Source organism: Camponotus floridanus, unplaced genomic scaffold (genome assembly GCF_003227725.1).
Source record: "Camponotus floridanus strain SB8 unplaced genomic scaffold, Cflo_v7.5 scaffold29, whole genome shotgun sequence".
Taxonomy (NCBI): domain Eukaryota; kingdom Metazoa; phylum Arthropoda; class Insecta; order Hymenoptera; family Formicidae; genus Camponotus; species Camponotus floridanus.
Genome location: NW_020229425.1, coordinates 1,068,061 through 1,090,835, shown reverse-complemented (window position 1 = coordinate 1,090,835; position 22,775 = coordinate 1,068,061). Strand labels below are relative to the sequence as shown.

The window sequence follows — 22,775 nt, the reverse complement described above, 5'->3', positions numbered from 1 at the left end:
TACTAAATTTGTGATTATTATGCACTATTCTATTTTTGGATAACAATACAAAGATGTAAGGCAGTTTACATAGTTTCAAACTGTTTTATTTAGATGCGAGATATATTAAAATTTAGATCTTCTAATTGAGCACATTAGATTTGATACAAAATTTCTTTTATAAAATGATAATATTTAACGAATAAACGATACTAATTACACATTATGGTTTTCTATATATATTTCATTATATCATATCTAAAAAAATTTTTTAAATTTTGAAAACTTTTACAGCTTACGCAATACCTAATGCTAAATATAAAAATTAAAAACCCTGTGAAACCTCGCTTCGCATGAAGAAGTGTATGCGTGGATAGTGGATTCTGCCCTCTTTTTTAAAAGTTTTTAGCAAAAATAGGTAAAAATCTGTTTAAGGACATTCATTTGACATCACTGACAGTGTTTCTACAAAAATTCATGGCAATCGGGCGTGGATCGTTTTCGAAAGTTCAGCCATGCTTTGTTATATTAATGTAATGAGACATTTCTACGCATTAATTTTCCGAAAGTAATGACGCATTGTTTTTCAGTATTACATTACATATTTGTGGTCAAGTAAATATCCTAAGAATCCATTTCATCAACTTTGATGTCACAAGTCCACGAATATATGATCGTTTCAATCGCTCTAATTCAAAGACATCAAGACCTGATATCACTGACCCGGAAACTTGCAGATCTGATCAGTTTGGTATTGTTGATAGAATTATTTATTATCAGTATATTATTATGTATAATAGGTAATTATCATGATCATTAAATAATCACTCATGATTATTTAGAATAAAATATATAATAATAATATATCATTAAATATATAATATAATAATATATGTATAATAATATATATATATATATATATATATATATATAATATATAATAATAATATATCATTAAATAATCACTCATGATTATTTAGAATAAAATGTATAATAATAATATATAATACAAAATATATAAATGACTTATTCATAAAAAAAGATTTACGTTCAGCAAACGAAATTTTTTTTAGGATTGGAGCTTATTTTATCATTGAAAGCCAATAATATTATTATGGTAGGAAACAATTTAGTTGCACTGAGTGGCTTTCTGACACAACTAACATTGTATAGTTTTATCGGAAATCTGAAATAGAAGAAATAGAGCTTTCTATTTATCAAAGTACTTGGTATAGTTTTCCTAAAAAATTAGCAAGAAACGTAATCCTCATTCTTATGCAGACAAAATCTGCAGTTGAATTACAAGCTGAAAATTTTATCGCAATCAATCTGTTAATTTGTGAGCATTTTAAAATCTTCTTTTTCATACTTGTCTGTTCTTCGTATAATTCTCGAGGTGTGAAAAATTAGTTGAGAAAAGGGATCTGTGAAAATTATAAATATTGGATATTTTTAAATAGAAATATGTAATCTATTTAAACTAGATTATATCAAAAGGAAAATGTTAGAGTATAATTTGAATAAACTTATCATGTACAATGTTCTTTTTATGTCAAACCAATTTTTTATATTAATAAAATATTAATAAAAAATACATATATTTTAAATCAGTACTAATTCATTATTATATTTAAACATTTTCTGATAGTAAAATTACTTAACAGCATCGCAGGAAACTTTATTGGCTTGTAGAATAAAGAACAATAATTGTTTGCTCGCATATTTTCACTTTTGAACATATTGAATCTACATTAGATAAATTTGTTGTTAATCATACGTATATCGAAATAAAATGTACAATGAGTGAATATATAAGTAAACAAAATGCGTGCATATGATTCCTCTTGACAACAGAAACATTATAGTTATTCGATGGATGGTAGCAATTTAGAAAATGTATTGTATGAATTTTTAACGACAATTTTACGTAAGTGCGTGGTTACATTTGCATTTGGTCATAATGCTTCAAGAGTATAGAGGCAGTCTGATAAGCATGTTTCATAATGAATAAAAAATGAGTTGAAATTCTTATGTTGTGTCGATATAGCGAACGAATCATCGGTTATCGGTTATCGGTTATCGGCCGTCTATCAGATAGAGCCATTATCTTGATAATGACCAATGAACGATGGAAGGATGATATCGCATACGCGATGACTCCTTTCAAGTTGATTACGTGGCCTATTGGCGTATGGCCACTTCAAGTTTATGACATTTATTCGTTGTTGCGTTGTGCATTAAGCACTTTCTGTGCGGTAAGTACTTCTTGTAAGATCATTCACAAGTCACATTCACGAATGTGCAACGACAATTATGAATTCTATATTGATATTGCAACGGCCATAGAAACCTTAATTTAACAGAGGAGAATATTAAGATTTTATTATTAATTTTTGGTGATACGATCTTTAGGGAAATGTTTTCATAACTGTAATAACTCTTTAAATGACGAAGACATTAGATAAATTTAGATAAATCAGTAGGATTGTGAGTTGCTGAAAAAAATAATCTAACAATGAGAAAGTTTTCTATTTTAAATTTTATTATATATCTATATAATTAATTTTCTTTAATTGGTAAAAATGATAATGATATGCCTCTTTACGCGAAATATTACACTCTACACAGTTTATTTCTATCATAACAATTGTATGTGAAACAAAATAATAATATATTATAAAATGTCACTTCTGTAATGTGAATTCTGAATAATTTTATGATTCTCTTTGATAAATTTTGTTGGATTTTTTGTATGCTTCATATTTTGATACAAGAAATTATCTATCTATAATTTTTGTTACATATATATATTATTTTAAATAATATATATATTTTAAAATAATATACACATTTGTGTAATTTCAATATTTAAGAATTGCATAAAAATAAATGTGTAAATAAATAAAGAATTTTATATATTCACATATTTATGTTTAATACTACGAGTCTAAAATTATATAGTGTTGAAAAAATACTTGTTTTATTTCGCGTTTTATACAATGAAATAGTGACAATTGAGAGGGATTGAGTAAACATAGGAGAAAGAAGCGTGAGAGTGAGAAATGTGTGTAGCTTTTATATTTAAATTGAAATATTTATTAGTAAATATTTATTGAGTTGTGAAATACGTATTTTTTGAGTATGGAACATTATATATGAGGAAATATATCAACAGAGCCTAGTTGTAATCTTGCCTTCCATGGAGATATATATGGGTTGTATTGACTTAAAGCAAAACATTGATTGTCTGATGCTGATCTGTTGCGGATTTCTCGGTGTGCTGAAGATGACGTGGTTTCGCATATATCCAAACAGTTTAATTATCAGTTACAATTCTGCTCTACATGATTATCAGACGATTGACGACATAAAAGAGCGCGATATTATGCGAAAACACGCTTTCATAGGAAGGATCATTTCCTCTTTCTTATTGTCCATGGCTTACTTTTGTTGTCTAACGTATGGGATAATTTCTATTTTGGATTACAACATAAATAATCGCATTAACGTAACAAACGAGGATACGACATTAGAATATGTTATACCATCAAGATGTGTTCTGGAATATTTTAATTTTCCAACAAGTATGTATAAAATCTGCTGTCTCGTCGAAACTGCTATAATAATATTAGTGTCAACAGCTAACATTGGTAATTATTAACTAATATTTTGTGTTAGTTGTTTTATGTTTTATCTCCATCCGTTTCCTAAAATTAAAATAAAAGTTTTTCTTGATAAGGATATTATTAACATACATTAAAATTTTTACTAAAATTTAATTTGCGATTATTATACACTATTCTATTTTTGGATAACATTGCAAAGATATAAGACAAATTGCATTGTTTTAAACTGTTTCACTCAGATGTTGCGAGATACATTAAAATGCAGTTCCTCTGATTAGGCACATTAGATGCAAAATTTCTTTTGTTAAGCGATAATAATTAATGAATAAACAATACTAATTACATTATGATTTTCTATATATGTTTTATTACATCATTTATAAAAAAATTTTTTTAATTTCGAATACTTTTACAGCGCAATATGTAATGTTAAATACAAAATTAAATATTATAAGAACCATGTCATATTTGTACATATTTATACATATTTTTAAATTACAGAAAATAGTTTAAGTACAATAAAATAATAAGTATTGTTTTGTTATATCAATGTAATATAAGACATTTCTATGCATCGATTTCCCGAAGGTAACGACGCATTGTTTTTCAACATTACATTACATATTTGTGGTCAAGTAAATATTCTGAGAATCCATTTTATCAACTTTGATGTCACAAATCCACGAATATATGATCGTTTCAATGCTCTAATTCAAAGACATCAAGACCTGATATCACTGACCAGGGATCTTGCAGATCTGATGAGTTTTGTATTTTTGATAGAACTATTTATTATCAGTATATTATTATGTATAATGGGTAATTATCATGTCACTCATGATTATTCAGAAAAATATATAAATTACTTATTTATAAAAAAAGATATATGTTCAGCAATCAAAAATTTTTTTAGGATTTGAGCTTATTTTAGCATTGAAAGCCAATAACATTATTAGGGCAGGAAACAAATTATTTGGACTGAGTGGCTTTCTGACACAACTAACATTGTATAGTTTTATCGGGAATTATTTGAAATCTGAAATGGAAGAAATAGCGCTTTCTATTTATCAAAGTACTTGGTATAATTTTCCTAAAAAATTAGCAAATGATGTAATCTTTATTCTTATGCAGACAAAATCTGCAGTTGAGTTACAAGCTGGAAATTTCATCGCAATCAATTTGTCAACTTATGTGAGCATTTTAAAAACTTCTTTTTCATACTTGTCTGTACTTCGTATAATTCTCGAAGTATGAAAAGTTAGTTGCAAAATGAGATCTACAAAAACTATAAATATTTTATTTTAAAATGAAATATGTAATGTATTCCAAAAAGATTATATAAAAAGAAAAGTATTCGTTAAAATGTAATATTAATAAACTTATTACTCACAATGTTCTGCTTATGTGTTAAATCAATTTTTTATGCGATATCAATGAAAAATACATATATTTTAAATCAATACTAATTCATTATTATATTTAAACATTTTCTGGTAGTAAAATTACTTAGCAGCATCGCAGAAAACTTCATCAGCTAATTTTGTTGGTTTGTAGAATAAAGAACAATAATTGTTTGCTCACATATTTTCACTTTTGAACATTGAATCTATATTAGATATATTTGTTATTAATCAAACGTATATCGAAATAAAATGTACAATGAGTGAATATATAAGTAAACAAAATGCGCGCACATGATTCCTCTCGACAACAGAAATATTATAGTTGTTCGATGGACGGTAGCAATTTAGAAGATGTATCGTATGAATTTTTAACGACAATTTTACGTAAGTGCGTAGTTATATTTGCATTTGGACATAATGCTTCAAGAGCATAGAGGCAGTCTGATAAGCATGTTTCATAATAAATAAAGAATGAATTGGAATTTTTATGTTGTGTCGATATAGCAAACTTCATCATCAGTTATTGGCATCAGTTAGACTCATTATATCGACAATGGCAAGTGAACGGTGGAAGGATGATATTGCATATGCGATGACTCCTCTCAAGTTGATTACGTGGCCTATCGGCGTATGGCCACTTCAAGTTTATAACATTTATTCGTTATTGCGTTGTGTCTTATGCACTTTTTGTGCGGTAAGTATCTCTTGCAAGATAATTTGATACATTTGCGAATGTTGAAAGACTGTCATGAATATTTTTTTACATTAATATTGCAACGCTCTGAAGAAATCTTCGACATAACGACGAGAATATCAAGATTTTATATTATTAATTTTTTTGATAACGCATTTTTTAGTGAAACATTTTTGATAGCTTTTAATAATACAATTAATGAATTGTAAATCAGCACGATTGTCAGTTAGATTTTAACAAATAAAAAAGTTCCCTGTGTTTTAAATTTTATTATTTATCTATATATCTTTTCTTTACTCGTGTATAAAAATGGTATGATGACATTTTTAAAAAAATAATATAATATAAAATAATACACATAATAATATACATTTGCACATTTCGTTCATAATTTTATTATAATAATCGTATGTGAAATAAAAGAAATTATATCTTATAAAAATCACATAAATTCTAATGACAATATTAAATTTTGTTATGTGTTTTATATTTTGTCACATAATAATTTTCTGTTCATATAAATTTTATATGTGTTTTATATTTTGTCACATAATAATTTTCTGTTCATATAAATTTTGCAACATATTATTCGAAAGTAATATACAATTTTATATTATATATATAAAATGCAAAATTTTATGTGTGTGTGTGTGTGTGTGTGTGTGTGTGTGTGTGTGTGTGTGTGTGTGTGTGTGTGTGTGTGTGTGTGTGTGTGTGTACATATATATATATATATATATTAAATTTTTACGCACTTATGATTAATACTTTATATGTACAATACTTTACATCCTTTGATTACTTTTTGAAAGAAGATACTTTGTTTATATTATGTTTTAATGAAATAGAGACAAATTAAAAAATATTAAGCAAGAACAGGCGAAGAACAAGAGTGAAATAGTGTTTGTAGCATTTATATAGAAATATTCATTAGTGAAAATTCATTAAAGTAAAATATATTTTTTCTGACCACGAAACATAATATGTGGGGAAATATATCAACAGTGCCTAGTTGCGATCTTGCCCTCTTTGGAGATTTACATGGGCTGTACTGACGTGGGGCAGAACATAGATTGCCTAATGTTAATCTGTTGTGGATTTCTCGGTGTGCTAAAGACGACATGGTTCCGCATTTATGCAAATAGTTTAATTATCAATTACAATTCTGCTCTACGTGATTATCAGACGATTGACGATACAAAAGAGCGCGATATTATGCGAAAACATGCTTTTATAGGAAGGACTATTTTCTCCTCCTTACTAATTTTTGCTTACTTTGGTTGTCTAATGTTTGGAATAGTGCCTATTTTGAATTACAACATGAGTAATCAGATTAATATGACAAACGAAGATATGACACTGGAATACGTTATACCATCAAGATGCGCTCTGAAATATTTTCCAACAAGCATGTATACAATCTTTTGTCTGATCGAAACTGTTTTAATAACGTTGGCTTCTACGACTAATTTTGGTAATATGTAACTAATATTAATAGTATTAATATTAGTAGTAATATTTCATAGATATTTTATATCTCACCCCTCCTTCCAGGATTACTTAGAAATAAACATTTTTTTAATTGAAAAGAATATATCATTTTTCATTTATATACAGATTTTTTAAATAATTTTATTAATATTATACACTTTCCTTATTTATTATGGACAAATAATACAAAGGCGTGATGTGGTTTCACGGCAGACTGTGCCGTTGACAGAGTTCGAAAATTAAAACCATCAAATTCTATATCAAGCTTATTAAATTACATGAATTTTATTATATTAAATAATAAATAATAATTGCACGGATTCATCATGTCTCATTACTGTTTGTATAAAAAAAAACTGTAAATTTTCGAAATTTTTTTCGGCTCATACATGTTATGTTACATATATACAAATGCATTAATTTCAAGTATATATCTAATGACTTTAAATTATTACATTTTTAATTAAATGATATGTATCACAAAAAAGTAGATATTTGTTGTATATTAAATATAAGAGCAATAATATTTCCTATATTATGTAATACATATCTTTTTTGATATATATCTATTTTGTCAGTGCAATAAGATGGTTCGGTGCATCAATGTGTTTCCCAAAGGTAACGACGCGTTGTTTCTCAACATTACATTACATGTTTGTGGCCAAATAAAGATTCTGAGGATTCGCTTCATTAACTTTGATGACACAAGTCCGCGAATCTGCGATCGTTTCAACGCACTAATTGAAAGACATCGTTACCTGATAACGCTGACCAGGGAACTTGCCAATTTGATAAGTTTCGTATTGCTGATAGAATTATTCATTATTAGCATATTATTATGTATAATGGGTGAATATCATGTGACTTATTGTTCGGTGAAATACATATGTAAGTTACATATTCATAGGAAAAAATTTCCAAACAGCAAACAAATATTCTTTTCAGGATTTCAATTTATTTATGCGTTGAAAGTCAATGACACCGCTATGATAGGAAAGAGTTTAGTGGTACAGATTTTATTCTTGACACAACTAACATTGTATAGTTTTATCGGGAATTATCTGAAATCTGAAATGGAAGAAATAGGGCTCTCTATTTATCAAAGTACTTGGTATAATTTTCCTAAAAAATTAGCAAGAAACGTAAACTTTATTCTTTTGCAGACAAAATCTCCAATCGCACTGCAAGCTGGAAATTTCATTGTTATTAATCTATCAACTTACGTAAGCATTTTAAAGAGCTCTTTTTCGTATTTGTCTGTACTTCGTATAACTCTCGGAGTGTGAAAAGTAAACTGCGAATAAAAGAAATATGTGCAAACTATAAATATTGAATACATTCCAAATACTAGATTATAAAATCTCAAAATAGAATACATCAAGAGAAATATTAATTAAAATGTAATTTTAATAAACTTATTACCCACAATAATTTATTTGCAAATTAATTTTTATACCCTATCAATAATATACACTTATACTTGAAATTACTACTAATGCACTATTATATTTAGACATTTTCGCACATGCGTAGAATTAGTCGCATAGCGTAATTATTCAGCAGTTATTGTTGTCTGTAAAATAAAAAAAAACACCTTATTTACTGATACTTTCATTGCTGAAGAAATGGAAAAAATCTTTATTTTAGATATATTTAATGTTAGTTAAACACAAATATCGAAATAAAATAAAATACAATGTGCGCAAGTAAAACGCACATAATTCCGCTTAACGAAAGAAATAGTATTCGACGGAAGGTAACAATTTAGAAAATGTATCATATGAATTTTTACTCAAGGATAATTTTATGTAAAAGCATAGTTTTTCCAACTAGTCATAATGTTTTGAAAGTATAGAGACCAACCAACAACAGAATATTTTATATTGAATAAAAAATGAGTTGGAATTATAGTTGCATCGATATAGCAGACGGATCATCGATTACTGGCATCAGTTAGAACCATTATCTCGACAATGGCAAGTGAACGATGGAAGGATGATATCGCATACGCGATGACTCCTTTCAAGTTGATTACGTGGCCTCTAGGCGTATGGCCACTTCAAGTTTATAACATTTATTCGTTATTGCGTTGTGTCTTATGCATCTTTTGTGCGGTAAGTATCTTTTGCAAGATCATTTGATACATTTGCGAACGTTAAAGACAATCATAAATATTTTTTACATTGATATTACAATGCGCTTTGGAGGAATTTTTGATGTAATGATGAAAATATCAAGATTTTATATTATTAACTTTTTCGGTAATGCATTTTTTGGGGACACGTTTTTGATAGCTGTAATAATGATAAATGAGTTTTAAATCAGCACGATTGTCAGTCAAATTGAAAGATTTTAACAATAAAAGGGTTTTCTGTTTTAAATTTTATTATTTATCTATATATCTCCCTCTTTATCCATAAAAATAGTATGATATATTTTATATGATATTATTTTATAAATAAGTATAAAAATATGATATGATTTTTTGCGAGAAATATTATATATTTGCACTATTTCTTTCATAATTTCATCAATAATGATCGTATATATCGTTATAATGATTGTAGGTGAAATATATGTAAAACAAAATAAATTATATCTTATAAAATGTCACATAAACTCTATGAAAATATTAATAAACTTTTTTGTAGTTTGTTGTGTGTTTTATATTTGCTCACATAATAATTTTCTGTTTATATAAATTGTGTAACACATATATTATTTTAATAATATAACATTTTTCGTTATTTTAATATATTTAAGGATTATATAAAATTAAATATAAATATATATATATATATATATATATATCAAATTTACACATTTAATACTTTGTATGTACAATACTTTAGATCCTTAGATTATTTTTTAAAAAAGACATTTTATTTATATCATGTTTTAATCAAGAGATTAATTGAAAGATATTGATCATGAAAAGGAGAAGAGCGAGAGTGAGATAGTATGTGTACCATTCGTATTTATATAGAAATATTCATTGGTGAAAATTCATTGAAGTAAAATATATTTTTTCTGTCCACGAAACATAATAATGTGGGAAAATATATCAACAGTGCCTAGTTGCGATCTTGCCCTCTATGGAGATTTACATGGGCTGTACTGATGTGGGGCAGAATATAGATTGCCTAATGTTAATCTGTTGCGGATTTCTCGGTGTGCTAAAGATGACATGGTTCCGCATTTATGCAAATAGTTTAATTATCAATTACAATTCTGCTCTACGTGATTATCAGATGAATGACGACACAAAAGAGCGCGATATTATGCGAAAACATGCTTTTATAGGAAGAACTATTTTCTCCTCCTTACTAATTTTTGCTTACTTTGGTTGTCTAATGTTTGGAATAGTGCCTATTTTGAATTACAACATAAGTAATCGGATTAATATGACAAATGAAGATATAACACTGGAATACATTATACCATCAAGATGCACTCTGAAATATTTTCCAACAAGCATGTATAAAATCTTCTGTCTGGTCGAAACTGTTTTAGTAATGTTGGCTTCTACGATTAATTTTGGTAATATGTAACTAATATTTCATAGGTATTTTATATCTCACTCTTTCCTCCAGGATTACTTATAAATAAAAATATTTTTATTGAAGAGAATATATCATTTTTTATTTACATAAAGATTTTTAATAATTTCATTAATATTATACACTTTCCTATTTATTATGGACAAATAATACAAAGGTGTAACAGTATCTAGTTTCGCGACAGATTGTGCCACTGAGAGAGTCCAAGAAATTCTCGGACTAAAACCATCGAATTCTCGGTCTAAAACCATCGAATTCTCTATCATGCTTATTAAATTTTATTTTATTAAATAATAGATAATAATAGATAATAATTGCACAGACTCATCATGTCTTATTACTGTTTGTATAAAAAAAATTTTTATTTTTCGAAATTTTTTTCGCCTTATACATGTTATGTAACATATATGTATAAATGCATTAACTTCAAGTACATATCTAATGATTTTAAATTATTATATATTTAATTAAATGATATGTATCATGAAAAAGATAGATATTTATTTATTGTATATTAAATATAAGAACAATAATATTTCCTATATTTTGTGATACATATCTTTTTTGATACATATCTGTTTTGTAATTAGTCCAATAAGATGGTTCGGTGCATCAATGTATTTCCCAAAGGTAACGACGCGTTATTTCTCAACATTACGTTACATGTTTGTGGTCAAATAAAGATTTTGAGGATTCGCTTTATTAACTTTGATGACACTAATCTACGAATCTGTGATCGTTTCAATGCACTAATTGAAAGACATCGTTACTTGATAACGCTGACCAGGGAACTTGCCAATTTGACAAGTTTCGTATTGCTGATAGAATTATTCATTATTAGCATATTATTATGTATAATGGGTGAATATTATGTATAATTTACTTATGGTTCAACGAAATATATGAAGTATAAATTCATACAAAAATTTCAGCAATCAAATATTCATTTTTCAGGATTTCTATTTATCTTCGCATTGAAAGTCAAAAACATCACAATGGTAGGAAAGAGTTTAGTAGCACTGAGTCTCTTTTTGTTACAACTATCGCTATATAGTTTTATTGGAAATTATTTGAAATCTGAAATGGAGGAGATAGGGATTTCTATTTATCAAAGTACTTGGTACAGATTTCCTAGAACATTGACAAAAAACGTAATCTTTATTCTTATGCAGATAAAATCTCCTGTCACGTTACAAGCTGGAAATTTCATTATAATCAATTTATCAACTTATGTAAGCATTTTAAAAACTTCTTTTTCGTACTTATCTGTACTTCGTATTATGCTTGGAGTGTGAAGAATAAAGTGCGAAGAATAAAAGAAATCTGTGCAAATTGTAATTATTTGATAAGTTCGAAGTACAATAATATATAAAGCTTTCAAAATAGAACTGTATGCAGAAATGTTAAATATAATTTATTCGTCAGTAGCCTGTTTACCAAGTTAATTTTTCTTATATAAAATCAAAAATATAATATCAATATCATTAACACAATAATCAATAACAATAATATACACATACATATATCTTGAAACTACTTTATTAATATATTATTATATTTAGATATTTTCTCACATAAAATTACTTAGTCGTGTCGCGAGAGACTTTACTTTAATTTTGTAGGTTTGTAGAATAAAAAAAAAAAAAACAAGTTGTTTGCTCACATATTTTCACTTTTAAACATATTGAATCTATATTATGTATTTTTATTAGAAGTATATTATATCGAAATAAAATGTACAATGAACGAATATATAAGTAAGCAAAACGCGCGCACATAATTCCATTCAATAGAAATAGATGTTCAATAGAACGTTAACAATTTTAGAAAATGTATCGTATGAATTTTTACTCAACGACAATTTTACGTAAGTGCGCAGTTATATTTGCATTTAGTCATAATGCTTCAAGAGTATAGAGATAATCTAATAAATATGTGTACATCTACAAGTGTACATCTACATGTGTACATCTCTTTTATAATGAATAAAGAATGAGTTGGAATTATGGTTGTATCGATATAGCAGGCGGATCATCGGTTATTGTCATCAGATAAAGCTATTATCTCGATAATGGCGAGAGAACGATGGAAGGATGATATTGCATACGCGATGACTCCTTTTAAATTGATTACATGGCCTATTGGCGTATGGCCACTTCAAGTTTATGACATTTATTCGTTATTGCGCTCTGTTTTAGGCACCTTTTGTGCGGTAAGTACCTCTTGCAAGATCATTGAAACATTCGTGAATGTTCAAAGACAACGATGAATATTTTTTACGTTGATATTGCAATGCCCTGGAAAAAATATTGATATAACGAGAGAAAATCAAGATTTTGTATAATTAATTTTTGGTAAAATGTTTTTGACAACTGTAATAACACTTTAGATAAGTTTTAAATCAGCACAAATGTTTTGTTTTAAATTTTATTATTTATCTGTATAATTTTTTCTTTTATCATAGGAAAAAATGATATGATTCTTTACGAGAAATATTATGCACTGAACTCTATGTATTATAATTCTAGCATAATGATCGCATGTAAAACAAAATAAGTAATATGTTATAAAATGTCATATATATAAATTCTAAATAAAAAGTTTTTTGTATTTTATGTATACTTTATATTATTTGATACAAAGAAATTATCTATTTATATAACTTTTGTCACATATATATTTTAATAGTGCATATACATTTAATAATACATTTTTTTAATTTTAATATTGAAGGCTTGCTTAAAATTGAATGTACGTCTATATAAATAATAATTTCATAAATTAATGTTTAATACTATGTATGTGTTTAATACTATGTGTATTATGAATCAAAAAATTGTCGTTGAAAGAAAACATTTGTTTTATTTCATATTTTATAGAATGAAATAGACAGAGACAATTGAGAGAAATTGAACAAGAGTGGGAGAGAGAAGACGCGTTAGAGTGAGAATTTGTGTGTAGTATTTGTATTTAAACAGAAATATTAATTAGTAAATATTTATTCAAGTTAGAAATGAAATGTGTATTTTCTGAGCATGGGACATTTTATATGGGGAAATGTATCAACAGAGCCTAATTGTGATCTTGCCTTCTATGGAGATATATATGGGCTGCACTGACGTAGAGCAAAACATAGACTGTTTGATGATAATCTGTTGCGGAATTCTCGGTGCACTGAAGATAACATGGTTCCGCATTTATGCAAATAGTTTAATTATCAATTACAACTCCGCTCTAAATGATTATTTAACGATTGACAACACCAAGGACCGGAATATTATGCGAAAACATGCTTTTATAGGAAGGATCCTTTGTTCTTCCTTATTGGCCATTGCTTATTTTTGTTGTCTAACATATGGCATAGTTCCTATTTTGGATTATGATATAAATAATCGGATTAACATAACAAACGAAGATGCGACACTAGAATACGTTATACCATCAAGATGCGCTCTGGAATATTTTAATTTTCCAACAAGCATATATAAAATCTGCTGTCTCGTCGAAACTGTTATTATGATACTAGCGACTACAGCTAATCTTGGTAATTATTAATTATTAATATTTTATAGTTCTTTTATGTTTTATCTCTATCCGTTTTCCAAAATTAAAATAAAAGAATTTTTATTGATAAAGATATTATTCAAATGTGATATAAAGATTTGATTAAATTGTGACTATTACGCACTATTTTATTTTTGGACAACAATGCAAAGATATAAACTAGTTTGCATAATTTCACGACAAACTCTTTTGATCCGATGTTGCTAGATACATTAAAAATCAGTTCTTCTGATTAACCACATTAGATTTGATGGAAAGTTTTTTTATTAAACGATGGTAAACGAGGTAAACGATAATAATCATACATGATAAGTTTTATCACATGTGTAAAAAAATTTTTTTAATTTTTAAAAACTTATGCAATGCATAATATTAAATATATAAATTAAATATAAAAACAATATTAATTTATATTTAATAACTGAGATATATATTTTTAAAAGATACATATTTTTAAGATATAAAAAATAGTTTAAGTACAATAAAATAATAAGTATTATTTTGTATATTAATGCAATAAAACATTTCTGTGCATCAATTTTCCAAAGGTAACGACGTATTGTTCTTGAATATTACATTACATGTTTGTGGTCAAGTAAACATTCTGAAAATCCATTTTATCAACTTTGATGTCACAAGTCCGCGAATATATACTCGTTTTAACGCATTAATTCAAAGGCATCAAGACTTGATAACATTGGCCAGGGAACTTTCAGATCTGATCAGTTTCGTATTGCTGATAGAACTATTTATTATCAGCATATTACTATGCATAATGGGTAAATATCATATGACTTGTAATCGTTCAGAAAAATATATAAATTATGTATTAATAAGAAAAGATTTCCAATCACAAGACAAATATTCTTTTCAGGATTTCAGCTTATTTTAGCGTTGAAGGTCAACAACACAGTCATGATAGGAAAAAGTTTAATGGCACTGAGTGGTGTCCTGACACAACTAACATTGTATAGTTTTATCGGGAATTATTTGAAATCTGAAATGGAGGAAATAGGAATTTCTATTTATCAAAGTGCCTGGTACAGTTTTCCTAGAAAATTGACAAAAAACGTAGTCTTTATTCTTACGCGGATAAAATCTCCTGTCACGTTACAAGCTGGAAATTTCATTATAGTCAATTTGTCAACTTATGTGAGCATTTTAAAGACTTCTTTTTCGTATTTATCTGTACTTCGTATTATGCTTGGAGTGTGAAGTATAAAGTGCGAAGAGTAGAAGAAATCTGTGCAAACTGTAAATATTTGATAAGTTCGCAATACAACAATACATAAAGCTTTCAAAATAGAACTGCACGCAGAAATGTTAAATATAATTTATTCAACCGTAGTCTGTTTACCAATTTAATTTTTCCTATATCATATCAAAAATACAATATCAATAACATTAACACGATGATCAATAACAATAATATACACATATATCTTGAAATTACTCTCTCCATTAATATGTTATTATATTTAGACATTTTCTCACACAAAATTACTTAAAATTACTTAGTGTAGAATTAATTAGCTGTAACGCAAAAGACTTCATAAGCTAATTTTGTTGGCTTGTAGAATAAAGGACACTAATTTAATCACATATTTTAACTTTTGAACTTATTGAATTAATATTAGGTATATTTGTTATTAGTCTATTATATCGAAATAGAATGTACAATGGGCAAATATATAAGTAAGCAAAACGCGTGTACATAATTCCGTTCAATAGAAATAGATGTTCAATAGAACGTTAACAATTTTAGAAAATATATTGTATGAATATTTATTCAACGACAATTTCACGTAAGTGGATAGTTATATTTGCATTTAGTAGTAACTTCAAGAGTATAGAGGTAGTCTGATAAGCATGTATACAAGCATGTTTTATAATGAATAAAGAATGAGTTGGAATTCTTATATTGTATCGATATAGCGAACTGATCATCGGTTATTGGCCGTCTATCACATAGAACCATTATCTTGATAATGGCGAGAGAACGATGGAAGGATGATATCGCATACGCGATGACTCCTTTCAAATTGATTACGTGGCCTATCGGCTATATTTTTTTTTTTTTTTTTTTTTTGTCTTATCGGCATATTGTCACGCTCGCAAAGACAACTATGAATTTTATGTTGATAATGCAACGCCCTGTAGAAAACCTTGATTTAACAGAAGAGAAGAGATTAAGATTTTATTATTATTATTATTAATTTTTGATAATACGATCTTTGGTGAAATGTTTTTATCAACTGTACTAACTTTTTAGATGACGAAAACATTAGATAAATTTAGATAAATCAGCAGGAGTATAAGTCGTTGAAAAAAAAACTTAATAATAAGAAAGTTTTATCTTTTATTATTTATCTATATAACTAGTTTTTTTAATCATAGGTAAAAAATGATATAAATGGTAGTGATTCTATATGCGAAACATTATGCACTCCTTATTTCATAACTTCATCATAACAATCGCATGTGGAAAAAATAATAATACATTGTAAAATGTCACTTCTGTAATGTAAATTCTGAATAATGTTAAATTTTGAATAATGTATTTTTTATATGATTTACATTTCAACATAAAAAAACCATCTATCTAATATAAGTTTTGTTACATATACATTATTTTAAATAATGTACATATTTTAAAATAATATATATATATATATATATATATTTGAAGATTGCATAAAAATAAATAAGTAAATAACTAAAAAATTTTATATATATATATATATATATATATATATATATATATATATATAGAAATGTATCAACAGAGTCTAGTTGTGATCTTGCCTTCCATGGAGATATATATGGGTTGTACTGACGTAGAGCAAAACATTGATTGCCTGATGATAATTTGTTGTGGATTTCTCGGTGTGCTGAAGATGACGTGGTTTCGCATATATCCAAATAGTTTAATTATTAATTACAACTCTGCTCTAAACGATTATCTTACAATTAATAATACAAAGGATCGTGATATTATGAGAAAACACGCTTTTATAGGAAGGATCCTTTTCTCTTCCTTATTCGCCATGGCTTACCTTTGTTGTCTAATATATGGGATAATTCCTATTTTGGACATAAATAATCAAATTAACGTAACAAACGAAGATACGACACTAGAATACGTTATACCATCAAGATGTGCTCTGGAATATTTTAATTTTCCACCAAGTATGTATAAAATCTGGTGTCTCGTCGAAACTGTTGTAATGATATTAGCTACTACAGCTAACATTGGTAACTCTATTAACTAATACTTTGTAGTTATTTTATGTTTTATCTCCATCCGTTCCCCAAAATTAAAATAAAAGTATTTTTATTGATAAGAACATTATTCACATACAAATTTATCACATAAAAATTTTTACTAAATTTGTGATTACTATACATATATTCTATTTTTGGATAACAATGCAAAGATAATATGCATAAGATAATTTGCATAGTTTCACGGCAAACTGTTTTATTCAAATGTTGCGAGATACGTTAAAATTCAGTTCTTTTTAAAATTTTTTTAAATTTCGAAAAATTTTACGGCTTACACAATGCTTAATGATAAATATAAAAATTAAATATAAGAACAATGTTATATTTGGTGTATATATATATATACATAGGATGATTCTGAATGAACATTTATGTTTAAAATATCATATTCTTGAATGAATTTTAGGATTAAATCGAAAGGAATTAGGCTCGTTATATATTCAATAACATGATAAAAAACTAGCGTCTACGAGCCACAGAGAATGGTAAATGCCTGAAAAATTCTTTTTGATTGTACGCGAAATTTTAAACGAAAAACACGGCATATGCATATATTTTACTTGGTGCATTTAACCAAGATATAGATTCTCATTTTTGAGATTCTTCATTTTTCTCGTCTACGTCTCTTCAGGGGGGTAAAGAGGGTTGTATAGAATTTCTCAAAAATGAGAATCTATATCTTGGTTAAATGAAAAAATTTAAACGAAAAACACGGCATATATGCATATGCCGTGTTTTTCGTTTAAAATTTCGGTACAATAAAAAGAATTTTCAGGATTTACATTCTCTTGCTCGTAACGCTAGTTTCTTATCATGTTATTGAATTTTAGGATGATTTTTCCTCTTGCAAAATTTTGTCCGGAGCTTAGTTTTTAAACTATAAAGGAAAATAATTAACTAGTTATGGAACAAGTACGAGAGGTAGGCAGGGACGGCGCGATCTAGGCGATTACGTAGGGTGCTCGCCGCGATCAGCTGATTGCAACACGTGCACATTCTCACACACATACACTAATTGCTACACTCATCGCGTATAGCAATCAACTGATCGCGCCGTCCCTGCCTACTTTTCGTACTCGTTCCATAACTAGTTAACTATTTTCCTTTATAGTTTAAAAATTAAGCTCCGGACAAAATTTTGCAAGAGAAAAAATCGTCTTAGAATTCATTCAACAATTTGATATTTTAAAGACAAATTGTTTGTTTAGAATCATCCTGTATATATATATATATATTAATTACAGTAAATAGTTTGTTTTATTTACAATAAAATAATAAGTATTGTTTTGTTGTTGTCAATGTAATATGAGACATTTTTATGCATCGATTTCCCAAAGGTAACGACGTATTGTTCCTCAACATTATATTGCATGTCTGCGGTCAAGTAAATATTCTGAGAATTCATTTTATCAACTTTGATGTCACAAGTCCACGAATATATGATCGTTTCAACGCTCTAATTCAAAGACATCAAGACCTGATATCGTTGACCAAAGAACTTGCAGATCTGATCAGTTTCGTATTGTTAATAGAACTATTTATTATCAGTATATTATTATGTATAATGGGTAATTATTATGTCACTTATGATTATTCAGAAAAATATATAAATTACTTATTCATAAAAAAAGATTGACGTTCAGCAAACAAATTTTTTTTTAGGATTTGAGCTTATTTTAGCGTTGAAAGCCAATAACACTATCATGGTAGGAAACAATTTAATTGCACTGAGTGGCTTTCTGACACAACTAACATTGTATAGCTTTATCGGGAATTATTTGAAATCTGAAATGGAAGAAATAGGGCTCTCTATTTATCAAAGTACTTGGTATAGTTTTCCTAAAAAATTAGCAAGAAACGTAATCTTCATTCTTATGCAGACAAAATCTCCAGTTGAGTTACAAGCTGGAAATTTCATCGCAATCAATCTATCAACTTATGTAAGCATTTTAAAAACCTCTTTTTCATACTTGTCTGTACTTCGTATAATTCTCGAGGTGTGAAAAGTTTGTTATCAAAAAATTTCTATGAAAACTATAAATATTTGATTTTAAATAGAAATATGTAATGTATTCAAAATAGATTACAAAAAAAGTGTTCGTTAAAATATAAGGTTAATAAACTTATTACCCACAATATTTTGCTTATGCCAAATCAATATTTTTATATGATATTAATAAAATACATAAATTTTAAAAATTAGTACTAATTTATTATTATATTTAAACATTCTCACAGTAAAAATTACTTAGCAGCATCGCAAAACTTCATTAGTTAATTTTGTTGGCTTGTAGAACAAAGAACACTAATTGTTTTACTCACATATTTTCATTTTTGAACATATTGAATTTATATTAGGTATATTTGTTGTTAATCAACGTTGTTAATAAACGTATATCGAAATAAAATGTAGAATGAGCGAATATATATATATATATATATATATATATATATATATACATATATAAGTAAATAAACACGCGTAGTTCAATAGAAATACATGGTCAATAGAATGTTAATAATTTTAGAAAATGTATCGTATGAATTTTTACTCAACGACAATTTTACATAAGTGCGTAGTTATATTTGTCATAATGCTTCAAGAGTATAGAGGTAATCTAATAAGCATGTATATAAGCATGTTTCATAATAAATAAAGAATGAGTTGAAATTACGGTTGTATCGATATAGCAGACGAATCATCAGTTATTGGCATCAGATAGAGCCATTATCTCGATAATGACCAATGAACGATGGAAGGATGATATCGCATACGCGATGACTCCTTTCAAGTTGATTACGTGGCCTATCGGCGTATGGCCACTTCAAGTTTATGACATTTATTCGTTGTTGCGTTGTGCATTAGGCACTTTTTGTGCGGTAAGTATCTTTTGGAAGATCACTGTCACATTCGCGAATGTGCAAAGACAAATATGAATTCTATGTTGATATTGCAACGCCCTTGAAGAAAACCTTAATTTAACGGAAGAGAATATTAAGATTTTATTATTAATTTTTGATAACACCATCTTTGGTGAAATGTTTTTATCAACTGTAATAACTCTTTAGATGAATAATAACCTTCTAGATAACAGAATCATTAGGTAAATTTAGATAAATCAGCAGGATCATAAGTTGCTGAAAAAAACTTAACAATAAGAATGTTTCTATTTTAAATTTTATTATTTATGTATATAATTAGATTCCTTTAATCATAGGTAAAAATGATATAGTGACATGATTCTTCACGCGAAACATTATGCACTGCACTCCTTATTTCATAACAATCGTATATGTGAAAAAAATAATAATGTATTATAAAATGTCACTTCTGTAAAGTAAATTCTGAATAATATTAAATTTTATTGTATTTTTTATATGCTTCAAATTTTTATATAAACAAATTATCTATTTATATAAATTTTGTTGTATATATATATATATATATATATATATATATATATGTTATTTTAAATAATGTACGTATTTTAAAATAATATATACATTTGTGTAATTTAAATATTTATGAATTGCATAAAAATAAATAAGTAAATAAATAAAGAATTTTATATATTCACATATTTATGTTTAATATTATTAGTGTAAAAATTAGTGTCGAAAAAAAATACTTATTTTATTTCGTATTTTATAGAGTGAAATAGTGACAATTGAGAGATTAAAACGTAGGAGGGAGAAGGGTGAGAGTGAGAAAGTGTGTGTAGTTTTTGTATTTGAATTGAAATATTTATTAGTAAATATTTATTGAGTTGTGTAATATATATTTTTTGAATATGAAACTTTATATATGGGGAAATGTCAACAGAGTCTAATTGTGATCTTGCCTTCTATGGAAATGTACTTGGGTTGTACTGACGTAAACCAAAATGTAGACTGTCTGATGATGATCTGTGCCGGAATGCTCTGTGTACTGAAGATAACATGGTTTCGCATATATCCAAATAGTTTAATCATCAATTACAACTCTGCTCTAAACGATTATCTTACGATTGACAATACAAAGGATCGTGACATTATGAGAAGACACGCTTTTATATCAAGGGCCCTTTTCTCTTCCTTATTCGCCATGGATTACTTTTGTTGTCTAATATATGGGATAATTCCTATTTTGGATTATGACATAAATAATCGAAGTAACATAACAAACGAAGATGCGACACTAGAATACGTTATACCATCAAGATGTGCTCTGGAATATTTTAATTTTCCAACAAGTATGTATAAAATGTGCTGTCTCGTCGAAACTGCTGTAATGATATTAGCGACTACAGCTAACATTGGTAATTGTTATTAACTAATATTTTGTAGTTATGTCTCATCTCCATCCTCCACAATTAAAATAAAAGTAGTTTAGTTTAATTTTAATTTTATTTAATTCTACCTTTAATTTATGTTATTTATTTAAATTATTTTAATTTGTGTTCTTAATTTTTTTAATCTAATTTATTCATTGACGAATTTTGAAATGATTTTATTACAGACTTCGTCAAAATGTGACACCGAATCATTCAATTTTAACTTAATTTTGACTCCGATTATGTAAAGCCTTTGTTATTTCCTTATTTGATTTTTATATTTGCGCTGAAGATGGCCTAAAAATAGGGTCAAAAACTTTTTACTGTATCTATTATTTTCATATTTGTTTTTATACAATAAATAACTGTGTAATCGACATTTGACTCGCATTAAACCAACTTATCGTATATGTTTAATTTGAATATTTTCGAATCTGACATTTTTAATATTTTTAAAATAAAAGTATTTTTATTGATAAGAATATTATACAGACTGAGTTTTATTTCGTGTGTCACTCTTTTTATCATACAGATTATCGATTGCATAATAAATTGATCGGTATAGTACATAAATGTCAATTATTTGGATCGATCGTTTCAAAGACTCGAATATAATGTGTAAAATTAAAGCAAATTAAGAGCTGAACTTATGTAATATGGATTTATTATTATTATTATTCTTAAAACTACGTATTTATTATTATTATTATTATTATTATTATTATTATTATTATTGTACACATTAGATTCGAACTTTCGATACGAAATTAGCTCGATCAAAAAAATTGACATTTATGTACCGATCAATTTATTATGCAATCGATAATCTACATGATAAAAAGATTGATACACGAAATAAA

At 27.0% G+C, this 22,775-nt stretch overlaps 4 protein-coding genes across 4 annotated transcripts; all 4 read left to right on the top strand.

The window, feature by feature from the left end:
- The first annotated feature begins 1,976 nt into the window (after nt 1-1,976).
- LOC109609976 (odorant receptor 22c-like) lies at nt 1,977-4,905 on the top strand. The gene is made up of 4 exons (XM_025409912.1): nt 1,977-2,234; nt 3,155-3,629; nt 4,194-4,424; nt 4,519-4,905. Exons 1-4 carry the CDS (start codon nt 2,010-2,012, stop codon nt 4,857-4,859), a joined length of 1,272 nt encoding a protein of 423 aa, XP_025265697.1. The 5' UTR covers nt 1,977-2,009; the 3' UTR covers nt 4,860-4,905.
- Nucleotides 4,906-5,307: 402 nt separating this feature from the next.
- Nucleotides 5,308-8,571, top strand: LOC105251049 (odorant receptor 13a-like). Its single transcript, XM_025409922.1, has 4 exons — nt 5,308-5,702; nt 6,708-7,176; nt 7,812-8,042; nt 8,139-8,571. The coding sequence occupies exons 1-4, from the start codon at nt 5,496-5,498 to the stop codon at nt 8,477-8,479; spliced, it is 1,248 nt and encodes a 415-aa protein (XP_025265707.1). The 5' UTR covers nt 5,308-5,495; the 3' UTR covers nt 8,480-8,571.
- A 5,230-nt stretch (nt 8,572-13,801) lies between these two features.
- LOC109609978 (odorant receptor 13a-like) lies at nt 13,802-15,624 on the top strand. Its single transcript, XM_025409921.1, has 3 exons — nt 13,802-14,297; nt 14,866-15,096; nt 15,192-15,624. Exons 1-3 carry the CDS (start codon nt 13,811-13,813, stop codon nt 15,530-15,532), a joined length of 1,059 nt encoding a protein of 352 aa, XP_025265706.1. The 5' UTR covers nt 13,802-13,810; the 3' UTR covers nt 15,533-15,624.
- A 4,720-nt stretch (nt 15,625-20,344) lies between these two features.
- On the top strand, nt 20,345-21,914 carry LOC109609974. The gene is made up of 2 exons (XM_025409842.1): nt 20,345-20,482; nt 21,426-21,914. The coding sequence occupies exons 1-2, from the start codon at nt 20,381-20,383 to the stop codon at nt 21,912-21,914; spliced, it is 591 nt and encodes a 196-aa protein (XP_025265627.1). The 5' UTR covers nt 20,345-20,380.
- Nucleotides 21,915-22,775: the final 861 nt, after the last annotated feature.

What these genes read in the sequence shown, in the direction of transcription:
- LOC109609976 (XM_025409912.1), top strand. Translation starts at nt 2,010, where the DNA reads ATGTTGTGTCGATATAGCGAACGAATCATCGGTTATCGGTTATCGGTT. An exon ending in CATTAAGCACTTTCTGTGCG is followed by an intron (nt 2,235 to 3,154) that starts GTAAGTACTTCT and finishes ATATATCAACAG; the next exon opens with AGCCTAGTTGTAATCTTGCC. An exon ending in AGTGTCAACAGCTAACATTG is followed by an intron (nt 3,630 to 4,193) that starts GTAATTATTAAC and finishes GATTTCCCGAAG; the next exon opens with GTAACGACGCATTGTTTTTC.
- LOC105251049 (XM_025409922.1), top strand. Translation starts at nt 5,496, where the DNA reads ATGTTGTGTCGATATAGCAAACTTCATCATCAGTTATTGGCATCAGTT. An exon ending in TCTTATGCACTTTTTGTGCG is followed by an intron (nt 5,703 to 6,707) that starts GTAAGTATCTCT and finishes ATATATCAACAG; the next exon opens with TGCCTAGTTGCGATCTTGCC. An exon ending in CATATTATTATGTATAATGG is followed by an intron (nt 8,043 to 8,138) that starts GTGAATATCATG and finishes TATTCTTTTCAG; the next exon opens with GATTTCAATTTATTTATGCG.
- LOC109609978 (XM_025409921.1), top strand. Translation starts at nt 13,811, where the DNA reads ATGTATCAACAGAGCCTAATTGTGATCTTGCCTTCTATGGAGATATAT. An exon ending in AGCGACTACAGCTAATCTTG is followed by an intron (nt 14,298 to 14,865) that starts GTAATTATTAAT and finishes AATTTTCCAAAG; the next exon opens with GTAACGACGTATTGTTCTTG. An exon ending in CATATTACTATGCATAATGG is followed by an intron (nt 15,097 to 15,191) that starts GTAAATATCATA and finishes TATTCTTTTCAG; the next exon opens with GATTTCAGCTTATTTTAGCG.
- LOC109609974 (XM_025409842.1), top strand. Translation starts at nt 20,381, where the DNA reads ATGACTCCTTTCAAGTTGATTACGTGGCCTATCGGCGTATGGCCACTT. An exon ending in CATTAGGCACTTTTTGTGCG is followed by an intron (nt 20,483 to 21,425) that starts GTAAGTATCTTT and finishes AAATGTCAACAG; the next exon opens with AGTCTAATTGTGATCTTGCC.